At 48.2% G+C, this 26,036-nt stretch overlaps 1 protein-coding gene across 1 annotated transcript; it reads left to right on the top strand.

The window, feature by feature from the left end:
- Nucleotides 184–25,576, top strand: RSPH6A (radial spoke head 6 homolog A). The gene is made up of 6 exons (XM_005692787.3): nucleotides 184–967; nucleotides 8,311–8,545; nucleotides 15,875–16,639; nucleotides 19,403–19,547; nucleotides 20,300–20,417; nucleotides 24,054–25,576. The coding sequence occupies exons 1-6, from the start codon at nucleotides 309–311 to the stop codon at nucleotides 24,289–24,291; spliced, it is 2,160 nt and encodes a 719-aa protein (XP_005692844.2). The 5' UTR covers nucleotides 184–308; the 3' UTR covers nucleotides 24,292–25,576.

Raw genomic sequence — 26,036 nt, 5'->3', positions numbered from 1 at the left:
GGGTGTCGTCTCTGGTGCCTTCCTCCGTGTCAGCTGTGGGATTGTGCACAGGCTGGTGGGCGTCCCCAGGAGGCCCTCCAACTCGCCAGGGAAGACTGCAAACCCCTCTGGCATGGGGCTGCGCCTGCGCGAAAAGCAGCTGCTTGGCCGCGCATCCCCGCGCCCTGTCCTGGTAACGGCCCGCCCCCTCCGTCCCTAGCAACCGGCGCAGCTAGCCCAGCGGCTGCTGGGTGCACACAACACGGGCCACTGATCCGGCCTGCCTATCTGCAAGCCTTCTTCCTGGAAGTCTGAGATCCCTTTGAACTATGGGGGACCCTCCACCTGACCCTGAGCCCCCTTCTCAGCCGACCTCCAGCCGTAGGAGCTCGCAGGTCTCCGAGCGGCGGCACAGTCGGGAACTCAGCAGGCCCCAGGTCTCACCCCTGGTCCCCGAGGAGCTGCAGCAGATACGCCTTGGCCCCCAGATCCTGCGCGGCAGTCAGGAGGCGCCGTCGAACCGGAGCAACCTCCGTGGCTGGCCACAGAGGGCCAGCCTGACCCCAAACGAGAACCTGGTTTTCCAGGCCGAGGACCCTTACCTGAACCCGGGCTTTCCCGCAGAGATGCAGCCCCAAGCTTACCTGAGCGAGGGCGGGCTCCAGGCCAGCCAGAGCGGCAGCCTAATGCTGCAGCAGGTACAGCAGAGTGAAGGCAGCCTATTCCAGCAACTGGAGTCCGCCTACCAGGGGCCCGCGGCAGACCTCCCGGGCCAGTTCACCATGTACCAGAGAGAAGACCTGCCGTTCAGCCCGGGCACCCAGCATGGGCCCTACATGAGGGATGACCCCACTCTTCAGTTCTCGCCCTCTGAGCTGGGCTTCATGTCCTTCAATATGGAGTTGCCCGAGCCAGAACCTCGCGAGCTGGCCGTGCAGAACGCCAAGGCTTACCTGCTGCAGACCAGCATCAACAGCGACCTCAGCCTGTGAGAGAGGGCCCCGGGAGTGGGGCGAGGGAGGGACCAGGCAGGGAGACACCTCAGCCAGGGCCCCACCTCCTCGTCTAGACGAGATTGCTCTTCACTGAGAACCAGCGACCCCTCTGGGGGCATCTAACTCAGACTGGGAGTCAGGGAATAAATAACAACACTAGTTAGCATTTACTTACCAGACTGCGCCAGCAATTCACAGGTTAACAGCTGGTTCTCCTGGCTGAGCTTAGCACATCTGTTCCAATTTTGAAAGAAAAGTGAAAGTCACTCAGTCCAATCGGAGACTTTATGACCCCATGGATTGTAGCTTGCCAGGCTCCTCTGTCTATGGAATTCTCTAGGCAAGAATATTGGAGTAGCTAGCCATTCCCTTCCAGAGAAGGCAATGGCATCCCACTCCAGTACTCTTGCTTGGAAAATTTCTCATGGGCGGCGGAGCCTGGTAGGCTGCAGTCCATGGGGTCGTGAAGAGTCAGACACGACTGAGTGACTTCACTTTCAATTTTCACTTTCATGCATTGGAGAAGGAAATGGCAACCCACTCCAGTGTTCTTGCCTGAAGAATCCCAGGGACGGGGGAGCCTGGTGGGCTGCCGTCGATGGGGTCACACAGAGTTGGACACGACTGAAGCGACTTAGCAACAGCAGCAGCAGCCATTCCCTTCTCCAGGGTATCTTCCTAACCCAGGGATTGAACCCAGGTCTCCCGCATTGCAGGAGGATTCTTTACTGTCTGAGCCACAGGGAGGGAAACTGAGATACAGAGAAATTAGGTCCCATGTCCAAAATAACACGGCTTAGCTATGGTAGATCCAGGATTTCAGCACAAATGATTTGGCTCCTGAGGCCCTGTTATCCACTAACATTTCCTGCCTGAGAAAGGCATTTGCCAAGGCCATGTAGATGCAGTCATAGGCCCTCATCACGTCCTCATGAAGCTGACACTCTAGTGGGAGAATGGACAATAAATATAAGGTGATAACAGCTAAGGTGAGCGATAGGGCAGAGTAAGGGGGATGGGAGTGGATGTTAAATCGTATGAGGTCAGGGAAGTCCTCTCTGAGGAAGTTACATTTGATCAGGAATCTGAAAGAGGTGAGGGAGAGCACCATATGGGTAAACTGGAGGAAGAATTGTCCAGACATAGGACACAGAGTGAACGCCAGGAGTCAGTGATGGACAAGGGAGGCCTGGCATGCTGCGATTCACGGGGTCGCAAAGAGTCAGACACGACTGAGCGACGGAACTGAGCTGAACTGAGGACGCAGTGAGCTTAAAGGCTTGGGAGCTTGCTGTGTTTGAGGAACAGCAAGGAGACTGGTCTAACTGGAACCAAGGGAGGAAGCAGGAGAATGAGAAAAGAGTTGGGAAGAGTAGCAGGTCTTGCTCAAGCACAAAGCTGACCCCCATTCCTCCCATGCTCAGAGCCTGCCATGGCTCACCAGTGCCTTCAGAAGAAGGTTCCTGCTTCTCATAACAGCCCTCAAGGTCCTATGTAATTCAACCCCTCCTCCCTCTCCAAACATCATCTCTAGTCAGCTCCTACCTCAGATCCTAGAATCTAGTCAAAATTAACCTCAAAATAAATAAATAACCCACAGCTCTTCCCCAACAGCACCCAGCCCTTGGGAGTTTCAAGGTCCCTTAATGGGTCTTTTCTTTTTCCTTTTTTTTTTTTTTTGGTCATGCCACATGGCTTGCAGAATATCAGTCCCCCTGACTGGGGATTGAGCCTGGGCCATAGCAATGAAAGCCTGAATTCTAACCAGTAGGTTACCAGTGAGCTCCCTCAAGTCCCCTATTGAAAAGCTCTCTCTCCTTCTTACCGTTCCCAAGTCAGTGATGGCTCTCAACCACACCCAGCACTGCTGCCAAATGGTTGCACACTGAAGAGGCTTAGACATACAGGATTTGAAATTAGGCCAAGTGAAAGTGGAAGTGGAGTTGCTCAGTCATGTCTGACGGTTTGTGACTCTACAGACTGTAGCCCCCCCAGACTCCTCTCTCCATGGGATTTTCCAGACAAGAATAAAGGAGTGGGTTGCCATTTCCTTCTTCAGGGGATCTTCCCAACCCAGGGATTGAACTTGCGTCTCCCACGCTGCAGACAGACTGTTTACCATCTGAGCCACCAGGTAGCTCAGAAATTAGGCCAACTTGGTTTTCAATCCTGGCTGTGCTACCCCTGGGTGACCTCATGACCTCAACTTTTCTAAGCTTCAGTTTCCTCTTCCAGAGAGTGAGGATCATAATTTTCTCTCAGGTGTATGTGGTGAGAATTCAACATTGCATTCAAGGGCCCAGCATAGTGCCTGACTCAGGGGAATGGAAGTCATGCTGGTTCTGTTAACACTCCAGCCTCCTTTCCTACCTCAACCCCTCTTCCTCACTCTGCTCCAGACACAATGACCTCAATATTCCTCCAACATGCCAGGCACACCCTCAGCTCAAGGTCTTTACACTCCATTCTCAATCATGTCATCTGCAAACCATGGTAGTTTTGCTTCTTTTCCTTTTCATGTCATATTTCATCGACTGGGATCTCCAGTGCATTTTATAGAAGTGGTAAAAGAAGGCTTCTTCCTTTCCAATCTCATAGGGGAATTATTCAGTCTTTCACCATTACATTTGGTGTGTGCTGCAGCTTACACACATCTCCTCTTTATGAGATTATAGAATGTTATTCTATTCCTAGTATCCTAGGTTTCTAAACATCATGAGTGGATATTGAATGTTAGTTTCTCTGCACCTATTGAGGTGATCTCACATAATCTCTTTTAACATGTTAATGTGATGAATTAATTCTTCAGAATGGACTGGCTGGATCTCCTTGCAGGCCAAGGGACTCTCAAGAGTCTTCTCCAACACCACAGTTGAAAAGCATCAATTCTTCAGCGCTCAGCTTTCTTCACAGTCCAACTCTCACATCCATACATGACCACTGGAGAAACCATAGCCTTGACTAGACGGACCTTTGTTGGCAAAGTAATATCTCTGCTTTTCAATATGCTGTCTAGGTTGGTCATAGCTTTCCTTCCAAGGAGTAAGCGTCTTTTAATTTCATGGCTACAGTCACCATCTGCAGTGATTTTGGAGCCCAGAAAAATAAAGTCTGACACTGTTTCCACTGTTTCTCACTCTATTTGCCATGAAGTGATGGGACCAGATGCCATGATCTTCGTTTTCTGAATGTCGAGCTTTAAGCCAACTTTTTCCCTCTCCTCTTTCACTTTCATCAAGAGGCTTTTGAGTTCCTCTTCACTCTCTGCCATCAGGGTGGTGTCATCTGCATATCTGAGGTGATTGATATTTCTCCCAGCAATCTTGATTCCAGCTTGTGCTTCTTCCAGCCTAGTGTTTCTCATGATGTATTCTGCATATAAGTTAAATAAGCAGGGTGACAATATACAGCCTTGACATACTCCTTTTCCTATTTGGAACCAGTCTGTTTTTCCATGTCCAGTTCTAACTGTTGCTTCCTGACCTGCATATGGGTTTCTCAAGAGGAAGGTCAGGTGGTCTGGTATTCCCATCTCTTTCAGCATTTTCCACAGATTATTGTGATGCACACAGTCAAAGGCTTTGGCATAGTCAATAAAGCAGAATTAGATGTTTTTCTGGAACTCCCTTGCTTTTTCCATGATCCAGCAGATGTTGGCAGTTTGATCTCTGGTTCCTCTGCCTTTTCTAAAATCAGGTGGAACATTATGTATATGTACCACAGTTTCTTTATCCATTCATCTGTTGATAGAAATCTAGGTTGCTTCCATGTTCTAGCTATTGTAAATAGTGCAGCAATGAACAATGGGATACATGTGTCTTTTTCAATTTTAGTTTCCTAAGGGTATATGCCTAGGAGTGGAATTGATGGGTCATATGGGGTTTTATTCCTAGTTTTTTAAGGAATCTCCATACCGTCTTAGTGGCTATATAAATTTACATTCCCACCAACAGTGCAAGAGCGTTCCCTTTTCCCCACATCTGCTCCAGCATTTATTGTTTGTAGACTTTTTGATGACGGCCATTCTGACCAGTATGAGATGATATCTCATTGTAGTTTTGATTTGCATTTCTCTACTAATGAACAATATTGAGCATATTTTCATGTGTTTGTTAGCCATCTGTATGTCTTCTTTGGAGCAATGTCTGTTTAAGTCTTTCCCCCAGTTTTTGATTGGGCTGTTTGTTTTTCTGGCATTGAGTTGTATGAACTGCTTGTATATTTTGGAAATTAATCCTTTGTCAGTTGTTTCATTTGCTATTATTTTCTCCCATTCTGAGGGTTATCTTTTCACCTTGCTTATAGTTTCCTTTGTTGTGCAAAAAAATTTAAGTTTAATCAGGTCCCATTTGTTTACTTTTGTTTTTATTTCCATTACTCTCATGGAGGTGGGTCCTAGGGATCTTGCTTTGATTTATGTCATCGAGTGTTCTGCCTATGTTTTCCTCTAAGAGTTTTATAGTTTCTGGTCTTAAATTTAGGTCTTTAATCAGTTTTGAGTTTATCTTTGTGTGTGGTGTTAGGAAGTGATCTAATTTCATCCTTTTACATGTAGCTGTCCAGTTTTCCCAGCACCATTTATTGAAGAAGCTGTCTTTGCCCAATTATATATTCTTGCCTCCTTTGTATAAATAAGGTACCCATAGGTGCCTGGGTTTATTTCTGGGCTTTCTGTCTTGTTTGATTGGTCTATGTTTCTGTTTTTGTGCCAGTGCCATACTGTCTTGATGATTGTAGCTTTGTAGTATAATCTGAAGTCAGGAAGGCTGATTCCTCCAGCCCCATTCTTCTTTCTCAGGACTGCTTTGGCTATTCACGGTCTTTTGTGTTTCCATATGAATTGTGAAATTTTTTGTTCTAGTTCTATGAAAAATGCCTTTGGTAATTTGACAGGGATTGCATTGAATCTGTAGATTGCATTTGGTAATACAGTCATTTTCACAATATTGATTCATCCTATCCAGGAACATGGAATATCTGTCCCTCTGTTTATGTCATCTTTGATTTCTGTCATTCAGTTCAGTTCAATTCAGTCACTCAGTCATGTCTGACTCTTTGTGACCCCATGGGCTGCAGCATACCAGGCCTCCCTGTCCATCACCAACTCCCAGGGTTTACTCAAACTCATGTTCATCATGTCGGCGATGCCATTCAACCACCTCATCCTCTGTTGTCCCCTTCTACTCCCACCTTCAATCTTTCCCAGCATCAGGGTCTTTTCCAATGAATCAGTTCGTTGCATCAGGTGGCCAAAGTATTGGAGTTTCAGCTTCAACATCAGACCTTCCAATGAATATTCAGGACTGATCCTTTAGGATGGACTGGTTGGATCTCCTTGCAGTCCAAGGGACTCTCAAGAGTCTTCTCCAACACCACAGTTCAAAAGCATCAATTCTTTGGCACTCAGCTTTCTTTATAGTCCAACTCTCACACCCATACATAACTACTGGGAAAACCATAGCCTTGACTAGATGGACCTTTGTGGCAAAGTAATGTCTGTGCTTTTAATATGCTGTCTAGGTTGGTCATAACTTTTCTTTCAAGGAGTAAGTGTCTTTTAATTTCATGGCTGCAGTCACCATCTGCAGTGAGTTTGGAGCCTCCCAAAATAAAGTCTGTCACTGTTTCCACTGTCTCTCCATCTATTTGCCATGAAGTGATGGGACCAGATGCCATTTCACTCTCTTCTTTCACTTTCATCAAGAGGCTTTTGAGTTCCTCTTCACTTTCTGCCATCAGGGTGGTGTCATCTGCATATCTGAGGTTATTGATATTTCTCCTGGCAATTTTGATTCCAGCTTGTGCTTCTGCCAGCCCAGTGTTTCTCATGATATTCTCTGCATAGAAGTTAAATAAGTAGGGTGACAATATACAGCCTTGACGTAGTCCTTTTCCTATTTGGAACCAGTCTGTTGTTCCATGTCCAATTCTAACTGTTGCTTCCTGACATGCATTTGGGTTTCTCAAGAGGCAGGTCAGGTGGTCTGGTATTCCCATCTCTTTCAGCATTTTCCACAGTTTTTTGTGATCCACACAGTCAAGGGCTTTGGCATAGTCAATAAAGCAGAAATAGATGTTCTTCTGGAACTCTCTTGCTTTTCCCATGATCCATCAGATGTTGGCAATTTGATCTCTGGTTCCTCTGCCTTTTCAAAAACCAGCTTGAACATCTGGAAGTTCACGGTTCACATATTGCTAAAGCCTGGCTTGGAGAATTTTGAGCATTACTTTACTAACGTGTGAGATGAGTACAGTTTTGCAGTAGTTTGAGCATTCTTTGGCATTGCCTTTCTTTATTAGTGTCTTATTATTTTCTGTGTACAGTTCTTTTGTCTCCTTAGGCAAATTTATTCCTAGATATTTAATTCTTTTTGTTGCAATGGTGAATGGGATTGATTCCTTAATTTCTCTTTCTGATTTTTCATTGTTAGTATATAGGAATGCAAGTGATTTCTGTGTATTGATTTTGTATCCTGCAACTTTGCTAAATTCACTGATTAGCTCTAGTAATTTTCTGATACTATCTTTAGGGTTTTCTATGTACAGTATCTTGTCATCTGCAAACAGGGAGAGCTTTACATCTTCTTTTCCAACGTGGATTATTTTTGTTTCTTTTTCTTCTCTGATTGCTGTAGCTAGGACTTCCAGAACTATTTGAATAATCCCACAGTACTCTTGAGTAGGTAATCCCATGGACAGAGGAGCCTGGTGCCCTACAGGCTTTCCATAGGGTTGCAAAGATTCAGACAGAACTGAGCAACTAAACAGCAATAATAATATCCTTTTAAGAATGCCAGGCACCACTTGCTTGGGATTTCAGCATGTACAGTTCTACATGAGATTGGCATGGACTTTCCCTTTCTCCTACTTTCCCTGAGTTCTGATATCAAGATTATGTTAGACTCATGAAATGTCTCAGGACCTATGCGTATGCTGTTCCCTCCAACTGAAACACTCTTCCTTCTAATATTTGCACAGTACCCTGCCCCTCACTGAATAAGATCATTCAGCTCTCAGCTTAAAAGTCACCTCAGTGAGGCTCTCCCTGGCCTCCCTATTTAAAACTGCAAACCATCCCCTATCCCTGGCATTCCCAGTCCCCATTCCCGACTTTGCTTACCTCCCTGTAACTACACACTTGTGTATATTTTGTGTATTTTGCCCATTTGGTTAATATCTGTCTCTATCACCAGACTGTCAGGTCCATCAGGGCAGGGACCTTTTCTCTTATCTATGATGTCCCCAGTGCCGGGGACACGGCCAGATACACAACAGCGAGCTCAGCAAGCTGGGTGATCAGTGTCCCCCACCTCCTACGCCCCTCTCCCCGAGGCAGGTATGAACACCTGGTGAACCTGCTGACCAAGATTCTGAACCAGAGGCCGGAAGACCCCTTGTTCCTCCTGGAGTCGCTGAACCGCACCGCTCAGTGGGAATGGTTCCATCCCAAGTTGGATACGCTTCGGGACGACCCGGAGATGCAGCCCACCTACGAGATGGCCGAGAGGCAAAAGGCAATGTTCAGCCGGAGCGGCAGCGGCGAGGGCGAGCAGGAGATGGAGGAGGAGACGGTGAGTGAGCCAGTGCGGAGGCCCCAGCGGCAGAAAGAGCCAGAGTGGCGGGACCGTCACTGGGGGCCTTGAACGCCAGGCTAAGGGGTTTGGGCTGTCTCCCGAGGCCACTGGGGCACCACCGGAGGGTTTGAAGCAGAGGGGAAGTTGTAGAAACCTGACTCCGGCGCCACATGGAGGTAGAGGCTGGTTTCTCCTGCCGTCCTTTCCTCCTTTCTGCAGAATAACTGTTTCGTGGATATTTTCTGTGAAGCCTGCTACCTTCTGGAGTTTTTCAACACTGAATGTGCCTTCTATCCCCTGGACTCAGTTTCCTCTTTTGCAAATTGAGACCTGCTAACAAGTCTTCCACCCACGACTCATGAACATTCTACTATCCTCGGAATATTTAATTCCATGATTTTCTTCCCAGCATTGTGTTCAGTTGCTCAGTCGTGTCTGACTCTTTGTGACCCTATGGACTGTAGCCCGCCGGGCCCCTCTGTCCATGGTACTTTCCCAGCAAGAGTACTGGAGTGGGTTGCCATTTCCTTCTCCAGGGGCTCTTCCCAACCCTTGGACTGAACCTGCGTCTCCTGCATTGGATGGTATCTGCTGCATTGGATACAGCATTGGATGATGGCTTAAAATTTGGCTGAAATGTTCTTTCGCTCGTTTAAGAAACATTTTGGGGGGGCTTCCCTTGTGGTCCAGTGGTTAAGACCCTACTCTTCCAATGCAGGGGGCACAAGTTCCTTTCCTGGTCAGGGAACTAAGATCCCACAAGCCCTGTGGTACAGCCAAAAAGAAAGAAAGATAAAGAAACATTTGCTGAGAACTCTCTGTTTATGATAATTCTGACATCTCCTAGGCTTAGGAGTGTAGGCTCAGGTCATCCCTGAAGCGACCTTAAGGCAAGTGCCATTTATTATTCCTGTTCATGGAGGAAGGATTTAGAGGGCTCAAAACTAGAAAAGCCAGGACGAAGAAGGCAGGGCTGTGTCCTCCAAAGCCTGGGCTATCATCTCGGCCATCTTTGCAGATGCTGTTGGTCTGTGCTCACGTCTCATGCTTCTGAAATTCTAGGATTCTGGCCACAATGGGGTGAGATGCTGAGAGAACCGGGAATGACCATCTGACCAAGGAATGAGCCCTTGGGTGAGCAGAGCGCAGGTGGGAATCCAAGTCTTAGACACGAACAGTTTTACCTGAAAGTACGGTTTTAAATTTTAGATCAGCAGTCTCGAAGTCTCTAAGGAGAAACTGCAGAAAACTGCACCTTTCCTCCCCAACTCCTCCAGATCGCACCCGCATCTATCACCAGTCCCTGATGGCCCCGCCTCCTTAGAACGCTATGCCTTTGGAGGCTCCACCCCCGGCTCCACCCCCTGAAATATAATCCTGAGGGAGGCTCTGCCCTTTTCGAAGCCAAGTCACCAGAGGCCCCAGACCTTAGAACTTGGAGGCGGGGTTTTTTTCAGTTCAGTCGCTCAGTCGTGTCGGACTCTTTGTGACCCCATGAATCACAGCACGCCAAGCCTCCCTGTCCATCACCATCTCCCGGAGTTCACTCAAACTCACCTCCATCAAGTCGGTGATGCCATCCAGCCATCTCATCCTCTGTCGTCCCCTTCTCCTCCTGCCCCTAATCCCTCCCAGCATCAGAGTCTTTTCCAATGAGTCAGCTCTTCGCATGAGGTGGCCAAAGTATTGGAGTTTCAGCTTTAGCATCAGTCCTTCCAATGAACACCCAGGACTGATCTCCTTTAGAATGGACTGGTTGGATCTCCTTACAGTCCAAGGGATTCTCAACAGTCTTCTCCAACACCACAGTGCAAAAGCATCAATTCTTCGGTGCTCAACTTTCTTCACAGTCCATCTCTCACATCCATACATGACTACTGGAAAAACCATAGCCTTGACTAGACCAACGTTTGTCGGCAAAGTAATGTCTCTGCTTTTCAATATGCTATCTAAGTTGGTCATAACTTTCCTTCCAAGGAGTAAGTGTCTTTTAATTTCATGGCTGCAGTCACCATCTGCAGTGATTTTGGAGCCCAGAAAAATAAAGTCTGACACTGTTTCTCCATCTATTTGCCATGAAGTGATGGGACCAGATGCCATGATCTTCGTTTTCTAAATGTTGAGCTTTAAGCCAACTTTTTCCCTCTCCTCTTTCACTTTCATCAAGAGGCTTTTGAGTTCCTCTTCACTTTCTGCCATCAGGGTGGTGTCATCTGCATATCTGAAGTTATTGATATTTCTCCCGGCAATTTTGATTCCAGCTTGTGCTTCTTCCAACCCAGCATTTCTCATGATATTCTCTGCATATAAGTTAAATAAGCAGGGTGACAATATACAGCCTTGACGTAGTCCTTTTCCTGTTTGGAACCAGTCTGTTGTTCCATGTCCAGTTCTAACTGTTGCTTCCTGACCTGCATATAGGTTTCTCAAGAGGCAGGTCAGGTGGTCTGGTATTCCCATCTCTTTCAGCATTTTCCACAGTTTATTGTGATCCACACAGTCAAAGGCTTTGGCATAGTCAATAAAGCAGAAATAGATGTTTTTCTGGAACTCCCTTGCTTTTTCCATGATCCATCAGATGTTGGCAATTTGATCTCTGGTTCCTCTGCCTTTTCAAAAACCAGCTTGAACATCTGGAAGTTCACGGTTCACGTATTGCTAAAGCCTGGCTTGGAGAATTTTGAGCTTTACTTTACTAGCATATGAGATGAGTGCAATTGTGCGGTAGTTTGAGCATTCTTTGTCATTGCTTTTCTTTGGGATCGGAATGAAAACTGATCTTTTCCAGTCCTGTGGCCACTGCTGAGTTTTCCAAATTTGCTGGCATATTGAGTGCAGCACTTTCACAGCATCATCTTTCAGGATTTGAAATAGCTCAACTGGAATTCCATCACCTCCACTAGCTTTGTTCGTAGTGATGCTTTCTAAGGGCCACTTGACTTCACATTCCAGGATGTCTGGCTCTAGGTGAGTGATCACACCATCGTGATTGTCTTGGTCATGAAGATCTTTTTTGTACAGTTCTCTCTGTATTCTTGCCACCTGTTCTTAATATCGTCTGCTTCTGTTAGGTCCATACCATTTCTGTCTTTTATCGAGCCCATCTTTGCATGAAATATTCCCTTGGTATCTCTAATTTTCTTGAAGAGATCTCTAGTCTTTCCCATTCTATTGCTTTCCTCTATTTCTTTGCATTGATCACTGAGGAAGGCTTTCTTATCTCTCCTTGCTATTCTTTGGAACTCTGCATTCAGGTGCTTATATCTTTCCTTTTTTCCTTTTCTTTTTGCTTCTCTTCTTTTCACAGCTATTTGTAAGGCCTCCCCAGACAGCCATTTTGCTTTTTTGCATTTCTTTTCCATGGGGATGGTCTTGATCCCTGTCTCCTGTGCAGTGTCACTAACCTCCATCCATAGTTCATCAGGCACTCTATCTATCAGATCTAGTCCCTTAAATCTATTTCTCACTTCCACTGTATAATCATAAGGGATTTGATTTAGGTCATAATTGAATGGTCTAGTGGTTTTCCCTACTTTCTTCAATTTAAGTCTGAATTTGGCAATAAGGAGTTCATGATCTGAGCCACAGTCAGCTCCCGGTCTTGTTTTTGCTGACTGTATAGAGCTTCTCCATCTTTGGCTGCAAAGAATATAATCAATCTGATTTCGGTGTTGACCATCTGGTGATGTCCATGTGTAGAGTCTTCTCTTGTGCTGTTGGAAGAGGGTGTTTGCTATGACCAGTGCGTTCTTTTGGCAAAACTCTATTAGTCTTTGCCCTGCTTCATTCCGCATTCCAAGGACAAATTTGCCTGTTACTCCAGGTGTTTCTTGACTTCCTACTTTTGCATTCCAGTCCCCTATAATGAAAAGGACATCCTTTTTGGGTGTTAGTTCCAAAAGGTCTTGTAGGTCTTCATAGAACCGTTCAGCTTCTTCAGCGTTACTGGTTGGGGCATAGACTTGGATAACTGTGATATTGAATGGTTTGCCTTGGAAACGAACAGAGATCATTCTGTTGTTTTTGAGATTGCATCCAAGTACTGCATTTCGGACTCTTCTGTTGACCATGATGGCTACTCCATTTCTTCTAAGGGATTCCAGCCCGCAGTAGTAGATATAATGGTCATCCGAGTTAAATTCACCCATTCCAGTCCATTTTAGTTTGCTGATTCCTAATATGAGGTTTGTAAAAGGGCAAAATTATTGTGGGTATCTGTGGCCTGTGCATGATTCTAGGAAGAAAATCGAATTTGTTATTCAGCATTTTGTATTTATTTTTCTGTATGAGGGGCTCTCATTCCTCTCATTTTCTATTTCAAATGGAAAGAATTTCTGTTTCTTTTATGCTCCCCAATAGCATTTATGGAAAAGCTGTCCTTGCCCTGCTTTGACGATGCCACACCTGCCATTGGTTTACAGCTGTGTGGACTCCGGTGTGTTCCTGGAGCCCCTGCTCTGTGCCTTGCTCTGTGATGGTTTTCTGTTCTGGGACTCTCCTGCTTGTTGTGTACAATCGCTGCAAAGCAGATTTGGCTCCCCATCACTTCACCTCTGTTTTGAAAAGTTCCTCACTAGTCTCACATTTATAGTTTTAAAGAAACTTTAGTATTATTCTTGTACTTGTTTGTCAACAGAACTCACTTTAAGACAGGAAATAGATGTCACAGAAATGAAGATGAGTGGCTTAGACAAGATAGTTTTTCTCACACCTAACAGTCAGGTGCAAGCAGTCTATGGCTGGCAAGGTGGCTCCCCAGCGAAGGGATACTGAGGGCTATCATCTCCCCTCTCTCCCCTTCGTCCCTCACCCTTACTCCATCCAAACCACGAAAGCACCTTTCAGGATCATATTAGTCTGGGCATAAACCCTGTTCCTGACCAAGGCAGTCAGTAAAGCTCACTTTGGGCTTCAGGGACTTGGCCCAAGCAGTCCAGCAGAACATTTCGTTACTTCGCTTGCTGAGAGTGGGTACAGTTGGGGCAGCATTTCTGTGAGATCATGGGGAGTCCCAGCACTTCCCTCCCTTCCGTTCTGCTATCATCATATTGACGCTTGGTACCTTGAGTTTATCACTTTATGTTTGAACAATGACTACTACAGCCTCAGACATCACATTTCCACACCAGTGCCCTGAAAGGGGAGTGGGGAGCTCTTCTCAGTATGTACCCCCCCCCTTTTTTTTTTTTTTTGGTTGAGCTATGCAGCTTGTGGGATATTTGTTCCCTGACCAGGGACTGAACCCAGGCCACACAGTGAAAGGGTTGAGTCCTAACTACTGGGCCACCAAGAAATTCCCTCCCACCCACTGACCCCCTTTTTAAAAAAATCCAGGGAGCAAGGAAATTCCTCAGCAGTCTAGTGGTTAGGACTTGGCCCTTTCACTGCTGAGGGTGCTGCTTCAATCTCTGGTTGGGAAACTAAGATCCCACAAGCTGGGCAGTGCAGTCCAGTGAATCAATCAGTGAATCAGGAGCCCCTCAGAAAATCTCTGCCTGCATCTTATTGGCCAGATTGGGTCACATGACCATCCCTGGCTGCAAGGGAGGCTGGGAAAGTGACTGTGGAACTTCTCCACTTCTCCAGCCTGGAGAAAGCAAGCAATGGAGAAGGGGGTTGAGGATGGTCCTGATTCAGTGGACTGAACCCAACGAACCCAAGGGCAGGAATGTACCTGGACCCCAGGCCAAGCTGGCATTCGGAGATTCCCCTCTGCTCCTAATTTTTTTAATTCCATCCAGTTACCAGTAGGAAATCTTTCCCCTCAGATTATAGATAGGATCTTCCTGGAAACTGGGAGAAAGAAAAAGGAAGCTTCCACAGTTAATAAAGGAGTTAAAGAGTAGGGGCTAAGACTATAGCCTCTGGAGCCAGACCAACCTGGGTTCAAACCCAGCCAACCCACAGAAGTAATCTCTGAGCAGGGGGCACCAGCTGTACTTTCTCTCCACCCAGTTACAAATTGCAGGGGGAGAGAAGGCGAGCCTGAGCTGCCATTTTGTCCTCACTTGCCCCAATCAACAGTGACCAGAGGGCAGGGTGACATAATTTGATCATGGTTGGTGAGGCCACTCCACTGCCAAGTGGGTGGAAGACACTCCCGGAAAGAGGTGATGGCCACTGGCTCATGGGCCAGGCACACACTCCAGAGAGGGTTTCCTTTGCTCATTCGCTTAGCTTCCCTGCCGGCAGCCCAGTGAGCCTGGGGATTCAGTTTTGACTCTGTCCCACTGAGTTGCTGGTGTAAACGTTGATTAGGCAGAGAAGCTTTTGGCCTGTGTTTTAGTTGCGGGAAACTGCCGGAATCACTTTCAAAATCATGGTGTTCCTCCTATAGAGTATTAGTCAGGGTGTGCCGCGTCGAGCTGAGGTAACAAACAGCGCAACAAGCCCAGCGGCTTAACATCACACAGTTTATTTTTCGCTCACACTTCCTACCCATCCAGGCTGGGCTAGGAGGCTCGGCTCATCAGCCGCTTGAGATGAATGGTGATGGAGGTGCCACCGTGACTCAGGCTCCCACAGTTGCAGAGCAGGAAAGTCAAGGCATAGCAAACCCCACACGGGTTCTTACAGCTCCTGCCTGGGTGTGACCTTGTCCCTTTCACTCCCATTTCAAGTGGTCAGAGCAAGTGACATGACCACTCCTGAATGTGCAGGGGTGGGGGTGGGAATATACAATCCGCCTGTGGAGAGGGACTTCTAATATTTGTGAATAAGGAACCAGTCTAGCATTCTTAGAAAGAAAATACAGGACTTGTTCCTTTTATTAATAACACTTAGCTCACAAATGGAGCTTTGAAGAAAATGGAAATGCATTATGCGTTTGGAATATGGATTATGCATTATGTATATGGAAATGCACTTTAAGAAAAAAACGCAATACATTTGTCCCCAAATCTTTTACATCAGCTATACAATTTAAGGGCTTCCCAGGTGGCTCAGTGGTAAAGAATCTGCCTGCCAATGCAGGAAATGCAGGTTGGATCCCTGGCCTGGAAAGATCACCTGGAGGAGGAAATGTCAACCCCACTCCAGTATTTTGCCTGGAGAATGCCATGGACAGAGGAGACTGGTGGGCTACAGTCCATGGAGGCTGCCAAAGAATCAGACACAACCGAGCAACTGAGCACTCTCGCAGGTACAATTTAAGCAAGCATCATCGTGCCTTGGCACGCATACCCCTACATCGCGGCCAGAAATGGTTGCTTGAGCAACTGGGTTACCCAGTAGTTTAAGTCTCTGGACTCTAGGAGAGTCAGCATGGGGAGCAGGGCCTCAACCTGGTTCCCTCTGCCTTCTGCCCCCTGCCCCACCCCGCTGCAGGCTGAGACCCCGGTGCCAAACATCATGGAGAAGGCCTTCTACTTCGAGCAGGCCGGTGTGGGCCTGAGCTCTGACGAGAGTTTCCGCATCTTCATGGCCCTGAAGCAGCTGGTGGAGCAGCAGCCCGTCCACACCTGCCGCTTCTGGGGCAAGGTCCTGGGGCTCAGCCGCAGCTACCTGGTGGCCGAGGTGGAATTCCGGGAGGGCGAAGAGGAGGCGGAGGAGGAGGAGGTGGAGGAGATGACGGAGGGCGGCGAGGGGATGGAGACACATGGCGAGGAGGAGGGCGACGAGGACGAGGACAAGGCCACGGATACCGTCCCTAAGCCCACGTGGAAGCCGCCGCCCGTCATCCCCAAGGAAGACAGCCGAACCGGCACCAATAGGTACCTGTATTTTGTGTGCAACGAGCCGGGCCGGCCGTGGATGCGGCTGCCCCACGTCACGCCGATCCAGATCGTGCAGGCCCGCAAAATCAGGAAGTTCTTCACGGGTTACCTGGACGCGCCGGTCATCAGCTACCCGCCCTTCCCGGGCAACGAGGCCAACTACCTGCGGGCCCAGATCGCCCGCATCTCAGCCGCCACGCACATCAGTCCCCTCGGCTTCTACCAGTTTGGTGAGGAGGAAGGCGACGAAGAGGAGGAAGGTGGAGCAGGGCGCGACTCCTATGAGGAGAACCCCGATTTTGAGGGCATCCCGGTCCTCGAGCTAGTGGATTCCATGGCCAACTGGGTGCACCACACGCAGCACATCCTGCCGCAGGTGAGGGCGGGACTCCAGCCGCCCAGGCCCCAGGGGTGGCGGGTCAGGGTGTAGAACCGGGTGTGATTCCAGAACTAGCTATACCGAGCACCTGATGGCAGCGAGGCATCTGTCCCCGGTAACAGTCCTCCATGCATCCATCCATTCATTCATTCAACAGATACTGGTTGACAGTCCCCAGTCAGAACCCTTTGGAACCAGATGCCTCTTGGAATCCCGAATTTTTCAGATTTGAAAATGGTGATATTGGAATTCCCTGGTGGTCCAGTGCTTAGGAGGGGCTTTCCCCGGTCACTCAGCGGTAAAGAATCTGCCTGCAATGCAGGAGACCTGGGTTTGATCCCTGCGTGGGGAAGATCCTCTGGAGGAGGAAATGGCAACCCACTCCCAGTATTCTTGCTGACTCCAGGCTTCTGGGGGCCAGGGTTTGATCCCTGGTCAGGGAACTAAGATCTGACAAGACAAGTGGCACGGCAAATAAAGCAAAAAGTACTTATGAAAATAAGAATACTTTAAAAATACACAAAAAGATGACACAGTACACATACCATATATTACGTAACACGTCAAGGAGGCGCTGGGGCTGCAGCCCAGTTTTAAAGGTGTCACTTTCTGCAGCAACACTGAAAAGCCTCTCATCAGTCAGTCAGGACTGCAGCCAAATGACTCACGAAAAAACTTGGTTTTCAAAGCTTTCCAAATTTTGAAAGTGAGGATAAAAGGTGGTGGGCCTACATTTACTGAATGCCTAGTCTGTCTGAACTTTACATACATTTATTTATCCATTCAAGGAAGCACCTGTTGTGTGCTAGGAACTTTTTTATTTATTCATGTATTCGATAAACATTGATTATGGATTCCGAATAACCGCTTTTGAGATTGCTATAATGGCCATTCCAGCTTGTGCTTCTTCCAGCCCAGCGTTTCTCATGATGTACTCTGCATATAAGTTAAATAAGCCGGGTGACAATATACAGCCTTGACGTACTCCTTTTCCTATTTGGAACCAGTCTGTTGTTCCATGTCCAGTTCTAACTGTTGCTTCCTGACCTGCATGTAGGTTCCTCAAGAGGCAGGTCAGATGGTCTGGTATTCCCATCTCTTTCAGCATTTTCCACAGTTTATTGTGATCCACACAGTCAAAGGCTTTGGCATAGTCAATAAAGCAGAAATAGATGTTTTTCTGGAACTCCCTTGCTTTTTCCATGATCCATCAGATGTTGGCAATTTGATCTCTGGTTCCTCTGCCTTTTCGAAAACCAGCTTGAACATCTGGAAGTTCACGGTTCACGTATTGTTGAAGCCTGGCTTGGAGAATTTTGAGCATTACTTTGCTAGCGTGTGAAGAAGCACACATCACTTTACTAGAGTGGAAGAAGCACAAGCTGGAATCAAGATTGCCGGGAGAAATGTCAATAACCTCAGATATGCAGATGACACCACCCTGATGGCAGAAAGTGAAGAGGAACTCAAAAGCCTCTTGATGAAAGTGAAAGAGGAGAGGGAAAAAGTTGGCTTAAAGCTCAACATTTAGAAAACGAAGATCATGGCATCTGGTCCCATCACTTCATGGCAAATAGATGGGGAAACAGTGTCAGACTTTATTTTTCTGGGCTCCAAAATCACTGAAGATGGCAACTGCAGCCATGAAATTAAAAGACACTTTCTCCTTGGAAGAAAAGTTATGACCAACCTAGATAGCATATTGAAAAGCAGAGACATTACTTTGCCAACAAAGGCCCGTCTAGTCAAGGCTATGGTTTTTTCAGTGGTCATGTATAGATGTGAGAGTTGGACTGTGTAGAAAGCTGAGCACTGAAGAATTGATGCTTTTGCACTGTGGTGTTGGAGAAGACTCTTGAGAATCTCTTGGACTGCAAGGAGATCCAACCAGTCCATTCTGAGGGAGATCAGCCCTGGGATTTCTTTGGAAGGAATGATGCTGAAGCTGAAACTCCAGTACGTTGGCCACCTCGTGCGAAGAGTTGACTCACTGGAAAAGACTCTGATGCTGGGAGGGATTGGGGGCAGGAGGAGAAGGGGAGACAGAGGATGAGATGGCTGGATGGCATCACGGACTCGATGGCTGTGAGTTTGAGTGAACTCCGGGAGTTGGTGATGGACAGGGAGGCCTGGCGTGCTGCAGTTCACAGGGTCGCAGAGAGTCGGACACGACTGAGCGACTGAGCTGAACTGAACCGATCATGGCCATCCCCATTCAGTTGCTGCAGCTGAGGTCTGCTGTATGCTCTGCACTTTGGTTCACTCATTCATTCAACAACCATTTACTGACTCTTCAGTACTTCCTTCAACCCAACGATAATCCAATGAGAGAGGCACCCATGACACCCCCATTTCACAGACGAGCAAACAGAGCATCATGTGGGCTGTGGGATGTCAGCTCCACAAGGGCAGAGATGTGGAGGTCTCTTTTTCTCAAGGACGTAACTCCAGCGCCAGGAGCAGTGAGTGTATATAGTAGGTGCTCCTTAAATATACAATGAATGGATGGATGGATGGCTGCCTAAACAGAGCCCACAGAGGCTGAGACAGGAGGGGTTCCGGTCTCACCGCAGCAGCTGTCTCGGCCCAGTCCACCCCGCCCTCCTGCCTGTGCAACTCACCCTGAACTTTACCCACACCTGGCTCCCTGGGAGTAGGCCTGGTCCCCAACATCCTGCCTGGCCCTTCACCGCCTCCCAGGGAACAGAGCCCGGGCTGTTCCCTGTGGCTACCAGCTGACCTCCTCCTCCCCACCTGCAGGGCCGCTGCACTTGGGTGAACCCTTTGCAGAAGACAGAAGAAGAGGAGGAGTTGGGGGAGGAGGAAGAGAAGGCAGATGAGGGCGTAGAGGAAGTGGAGCAGGAGGTCGGGCCCCCGCTGCTGACCCCACTCTCAGAAGACGCAGGTAACAGCCCCACACAGAGCCTCTCTGAGCCTCTGTTACATTCTCATCTATAAAATGGGCAGCCCATAGGGTTGTAGGAGCACGTCCGTCTTGTGAGCCGTATCTGGCCCATGCAATGGCCCAGATGGTAACACGTGGTCTTTCGAGTCCCACGTGGGCTTGGAAAAAGGGAGCGAGAGCGAGGGCGGCCTCCCCAGAGGAGGCAGGCCTTGAGCTGGATGTTGGAAGACTGGACAGGAATTTCCTGAGGCTGGGACCTCAGGTACCTGAAGGGAGGAAGGAGGAGAGCCTGAGAGTGGGTGAGCAGACAGAGTGAGGATGTGAACGCAGATTTCCATGGGTCTGGAGCCAGTACTCCGTCCTCTGAGCCCTGGTTCAAACTGACAGCCAACCTAGAAGGGGAATCACAGCGGCTCCCCTGTCAGGGGCCCTTGGGGCTCCCAGCCACTCTGCACAGGAGGTGAGTGTCTCCATTGCCTGGGTGTGATCACTGAGGCTCAGGGAGGTGGAGTGGCTTCCTCGGGCCACACAGAAAGAGTGGTCAGAGCCAGGGTTCAAACACGGAAGCCAGAGCTGTTGGTTCCCACAGTTCCCTTCATGCCCTTCCGCTTCCTCCCTCTTTGCTCCCTCCCATCCTTCTCGCTGCTTTCCCTTGGCGGGGGGGGGGGCGGTGCGGTGGGCTGTGCATTGCAGGGGGGAGGGGGGCTGCAGCCCAGTCTCTGACTTCCCTGGTGCTCTCTGCTCCCCTACAGAAATCATGCACATGGCACCGTGGACCGCCCGCCTGTCCTGCACCTTCAGCCCGCAGTATTCCGTGGCGGTCGTGCGCTCCAATCTTTGGCCAGGGGCCTATGCATACGCCAGTGGCAAGTAGGTCTACTCCTAGTTTTTCCCAGCAGAGGGCGCTCCTACAACTTCCTCAGAGTCTGACGTACTGGGGCAACCCTCTAGGGTGGGCAAAGATCGGCTCGGCTCCCTTAAGGAAGCCCCTAGAGGCTGCTGTCTTCACTCAGAGTCGAGGAGTCCCACTAGGATTAAAATCCCAGACCAAGAAATCCCAAACCAAGAGGATGTGAGCCTCTGGGATGACAGAATGGAGGATCAGAAAGGGGGAGGAATTGACTCAGGGTCACACAGCACCTGCAAGATTCAAACCTGGATATCTGACCCCCCTGGCCCAGGGTTCCGTGCTGTATGAGGCATGAAGCCAGAGAGGACTCAGATGTCCCCTTTGGGGTGGCCTTTAGAGGGACAGAGTCTCATCTCTGGGAAGCTAACTCCTTCCCTAAGTCTCCTGGACAGTTCTTCCAATCTGAAGGATCTTCTCTCTATGGGCAGAAATCTTCCCCACCAGGATCCCCTCACCGGTCGTTTCCAAAAGGTCTGCAAGCCAAAGTCACTTCCATATCCTCCCACCACAGTTACACACTCCAGCCAGTCCCTCCGCCTCTCACCAGGTACATCGCAGCTTTTCTGCTCACGGGGCATGCACTTACCAGCGCTGTCCACCAGATGGCACGATGACTTTTCAGAGCTTTTCCTTTTCCATCTCAGTGATGAACCTGCACGGGGTTCGCTACTGGGATTCACAAAGAAAGGTGGGATTTCATGTAATCTTCATAATTTATCCACATTCTTGGCAATTTCTTTTTCGCTTCCAGAAGCGTGGAAGAGACATATTTTCTTTTACCAATGCCCTTCTGGCCACACCCTGATTTGCCAACATTCCTCTGAAAGCAAAAGATCCAGACTTGGAGCTCCTCTCACCCACCCATCCTCCACCCCCGTGTCCCCAACCACCCATCATCCACCCTCCCATCCACCACCCAATCAGGCATCCATCTATCCCCACTTTGTTCTTTATAAAAGACTCTGGAATGTCACTGTTTGCCAGCTGTATGCTGGGCCCCAAGCACTTTGTTGAAAAAGCAGATATGAATCTGGGAGCAGGCAGAGGAGACATAGCTGTCAACTGCACATGGAGCCTCACCCTCCCTCACCCCAATCCCCACCCCAGTCAAATATCTGGTTCCAAACTGAGAGAAGTACCACTAGAGAGAGTGGAGGGACAGATGACAGCTCGCAACTGTCACGTCTAGGGATCAAGGAAGTATTCCTGGGAAAAGCAGCCTTGATCTGAAATCTTTGAGGGAAAGAGAGAAGTAACTAGGGGACATTCCCCTTCTTTTATTATTGTTTTTTTTAACAATTCAAATCATCTTATTCATTTATTTTGGCCGAGAGACGTGCAGGATCTTAGTTCCTTGACCAGGGACGGAATCAGGTCCTGGCAGTGAAAGCACTGTGTCCTAACCACTGGGCCTCCAGGGAGCTCCCCAGGAGGACATTCTAGACCAGAGCTCCCTAAACTGCGAGTGGATAGGACTCACCAGGGGCTCTGGTTAAAGCACAGTTTCTGGTGCCCTAGGTCTGGAGAAGGCAATGGCACCCCACTCCAGTACTCTTGCCTGGAAAATCCCATGGACAGAGGAGCCTGGAAGGCTGCAGTCCATGGGGTCACTGAGGGTTGAACACGACTGAGCGACTTCACTTTCACTTTCATGCATTGGAGAAGGAAATGGCAACCCACTCCAGTGTTCTTGCCTGGAGAATCCCAGGGACGGGAGAGCCTAGTGGGCTGCCATCTCTGGGGTCACACAGAGTCAGACACGACTGAAGCGACTTAGCAGCAGCAGCAGCAGCAGGTCTGGGCTGGAGCCCAAGACTCTGCCTTCCTAGCAAGTGCAGCCTCCTGAGTGAGGCGCTGGTTCCTGGACCCCAGGAACCAGGGCTGGCAGAGGTCAGGGGTTTCCAAGGAAGCAGTGATTTTTGAAGCCTCTGACAAAGCCATTTGGAGGAAAAGGATTCTCGAGGGAACAGCAAGGCTGTGAAAAATAAGGTCAAATCCAAACTGCTCACCAGGACAAACTCTCTGGTTCTCTCCCTGTCTCTCAGTCTCTTCCCTTTTCTCGCACTTACTCCTTTTTGCTTCACCCATTAAAAGTCTGGGGAGAGGTGAGTTGGTGGGGCTGGGACCCAACCAATTGCTGTCCTTGATTATTAGTCTCCTCCCTCTGGAATGTAGGCACCGCAGCAGCAATTCTAATTCTTTTTTTTTAACATTGATTTGTTTTTAATTTAAGGATAATTGCTTTACAATATTGCTTTGGTTTCTGCCAGCAATTCTAATTCTTGTCTAATTTGTTCACTGCTAGGCTCTCACAGTTAAACCAGTGCTGGCCAATGTATATAAAATATGAGCCACATATGTCATTTTAAACTTTCTAGTAGCCACATTCAAGAAATAAAAATAGATAGGCAAAATTCATTTAATAATGTATTCAACTCCAAATATCCTGACTATTCTTACTACAACTTGAAGTCAATAATGTAAAAATTGTGAATGAGCTACTTGGTATTTTGTTCATGCTGTCTCAAAATCTGGAGTGAAGGTTATACTTGCAGCAGATCTCAGTTCAAGTGCTGAATTTTTTTTTTTCCACACCAGTGGGATCTTAGTTCCCCAACCAGAGATCAAACGCACACCCCACTGCCTTGGAAATGTAGAGTCTTAACCACTGGCTTGCTAGGGAAGTCCCTTAGGTACTAAATTTTTATCAGAAATACTTGACTTGTATTCAGATTTCACAACATTTACAGTTGAAAAAGTAGATTCACGTGCCCAAGTTGTCCCAGACATACTTGGATGTCTTCCAATAAATGAAGTATTGGTTTTATAATTTAGATTAATTAACGTTAAATAAAATCCACACTATCCAACAACAGCAGAACACACCTTCAAGTGCATATGGAACATTCCCCAGGATAGACCAAATGATAAATTTAGAAAGATTAATCATATAAAATATCTTCTCTTACCACACTGGAATAAAATTAGAAATCAATCAAAGAAGGAAATTTGAGGGACTTCCCTGGTGGCACAGTGGTTAAGACTCTGAGCTTCCAATGGAGAGGGTGCAGGTTCGATCCCTTTGGGAAGCTAAGATCTCACAGGGCTTGAAGACAAAAAAACCAAAACATAAAATAGAAGCGGTATTGTAAAAAATTAAATCACGATTAAAAAAAAAATTAGTCCACAACAACAGCAAAAATTCTCTTAAAAAAAGGAAATTTGGGAAATTCACAAGTATGTAGGAATTAAACAGCACAGTCCTGAACAATCAACAGGTCAAAGAAGAACCACAAGTGAAATCTGAAAATTAAATAAAATTCAAAATTCACTCCCTCCATCTGGCCAGCCCCGTTTCAGGCGCTCGCCAGCTGTGTGTGCTATTAGACATTGCAGCTCTGGACACAGTCTGGCAGGTAGGAAGATGCCCAGGAAGTAGTGAAAGAACAAACGAACAGGGAACCCTGGCGGGCACATTGCTCTCTACCGCCCACAGCTCTGCAGGCATGCTGTGCCTACGTTGGGTCCCACCTTTAGCACGAGTCCAGGCTGGGGTCTTTGAGGGAGGCCTCGCCAGCATCTCTCCGCCCCTCCAGGAAATTTGAGAACATCTACATCGGCTGGGGCCACAAGTACAGTCCTGAGAACTTCAACCCATCCCTGCCAGCCCCCATTCAGCACGAGTACCCCAGCGGCCCGGACACTATAGAGATGAGCGACCCCACAGTGGAGGAGGAGCAGGCCCTGAAGGCTGCCCAGGAGCAGGCCCTGGCGGCTGCGGAGGAAGAGGAAGAAGATGAAGAGGAAGATGAGGATGAGGACCAGGATGACTGAGGCCCCCTAGCCCCCTTCCTCAAGCAGGTAGCCAGCAGGTTTCCCCTTATACAGAGTTATGGCTTGATTTTTTTTTTTTTTTTTTTCACTGTAGGTTTGCTTTCTGCCCCTAGAGGACAGGGGTAGAAGAGGAAGACAGCTGCTCTAAATAAAATTTCCCCAGGGCATTTGGGTGAGTCACTCAGTCATTTGTTCACCACGACTGTTGCCAGGACCTCAGAGTCAGGACTGTAGCACTTTGCTGTGAACCCAGACATTGCCCGCCATAGTCTCTCCCATCTGTTCCTTTATTCATTCATCTGGCCATCAAACAACTCCTGAAGTGCAGCCCAGCCCTGTGCGGGGGACACAGGAGCCACCAAGTGACCCCAGATTTACTCTCCCAGGGCTGGATACTCCATGGGAGAGACAGATGCCTTCCTCAGGGAATGACAGCCCAGATGGGGGAGCCCAGAGGACTGACAGAGCTCCTGAGCTCTGGCTCATAAACGGTCAAGAACAGAGTAGTAAGGCATTCCAAGCAGAGGGAACAGGGTGTGAAAAGATCCAAGAGCGAGAGAGAGTGTGATGTGTTGGGGTAGATGCTCAAACCTCATTTTTGAGACATGGTGTGAGGAGTCAGTGGCAACAGATAAGGCTGGAAAGAGAAGTTGACAGAAACAGATTACCTAGGGTTGAACTCTGTCCTGAGAGCCCTAGGGAGGCCGTGGATGGGCTTTGAACAGTGGTGGGCCGGCCCTGATCGTATTTGTGCTTTAGAAAGACCTCTCTAGATCCGAAGTGTAGTGTAGATAGAAGGGTGAGACATGGGTCTGGGAGAGCAGAGACAAGGCTGATACAGGGAGAGTCCAAGCAGGAGAGGACTTTCAACGGAGACTGCAAAGAGGAATGGACTGGAATAGAGGAATTCGGGTGACAGAATGCAAAAGACTTGGGGATTGTAATCAGGGAGTGAAGAGAAATGGCAGAAATCTAGGGAAACACCAAAATCTGCAGCCTGGTGACTGGAAGGAATGGCAGTGCTGCCCCTAAAACGACTCAAGAGAGGAGTGGGATTTGAAGTGAAATTGTCAGTTTCATTTAAGATCTGTGATGGGAGCAGGAAGGGAGGGACACTGACTATTAGGGAGCTGTTGGGATCAGGAAGAGATTTTGGATTACCAGTGGATTATTGGGACACCGAGGGTATTGCAGGGATCAGTCAAATTTTGGTGGGTGTTGGAGAAGTGAGTGAGGTTGTGGAAATATATAGGAGTTTGGTGGAAAATGTGGAGCTGTTCAGTTCAATCACTCAGTCGTGTCTCACTCTTTGCAACCCCATGGACTGCAGCACGCCAGGCCTCCCTGTCCATCACCAACTCCCAGAGCTTACTCAAACTCATGTCCATTGAGTTGGTGATGCCATCCAACCATCTCATCCTCTGTCGTCCTCTTCTCCTCCTACTTTCAGTCTTTCCCAGCATCAGGGTCTTTTTGCTGTTAGTATTAATCAGTATTGGGTCAGATGAAGTCACTGGAGTTTTATGGAGACGTTGGAGATCACTGAAATTTGCAGGATCATCAAGGGTGGGGAGGAAGGGTTGGAGATGCTGTGGCCAGTCGGGGACTTTAAAATGTAAGTGGAAAACACTGGAGGGTGTATGTTGGGAGTCTTCAGGAGACATTAGGGTCACCTGAAGTCATTTCTGTGACGTCATGGGAAGGACAAGTTGTGGACGAGGCCTGCTCTTGAGGGTACTCCCGTT

The sequence above is a fragment of the Capra hircus genome, chromosome 18 (genome assembly GCF_001704415.2).
Source record: "Capra hircus breed San Clemente chromosome 18, ASM170441v1, whole genome shotgun sequence".
Classification (NCBI taxonomy): domain Eukaryota; kingdom Metazoa; phylum Chordata; class Mammalia; order Artiodactyla; family Bovidae; genus Capra; species Capra hircus.
This window is presented reverse-complemented; position numbering and strand designations above follow the sequence as displayed.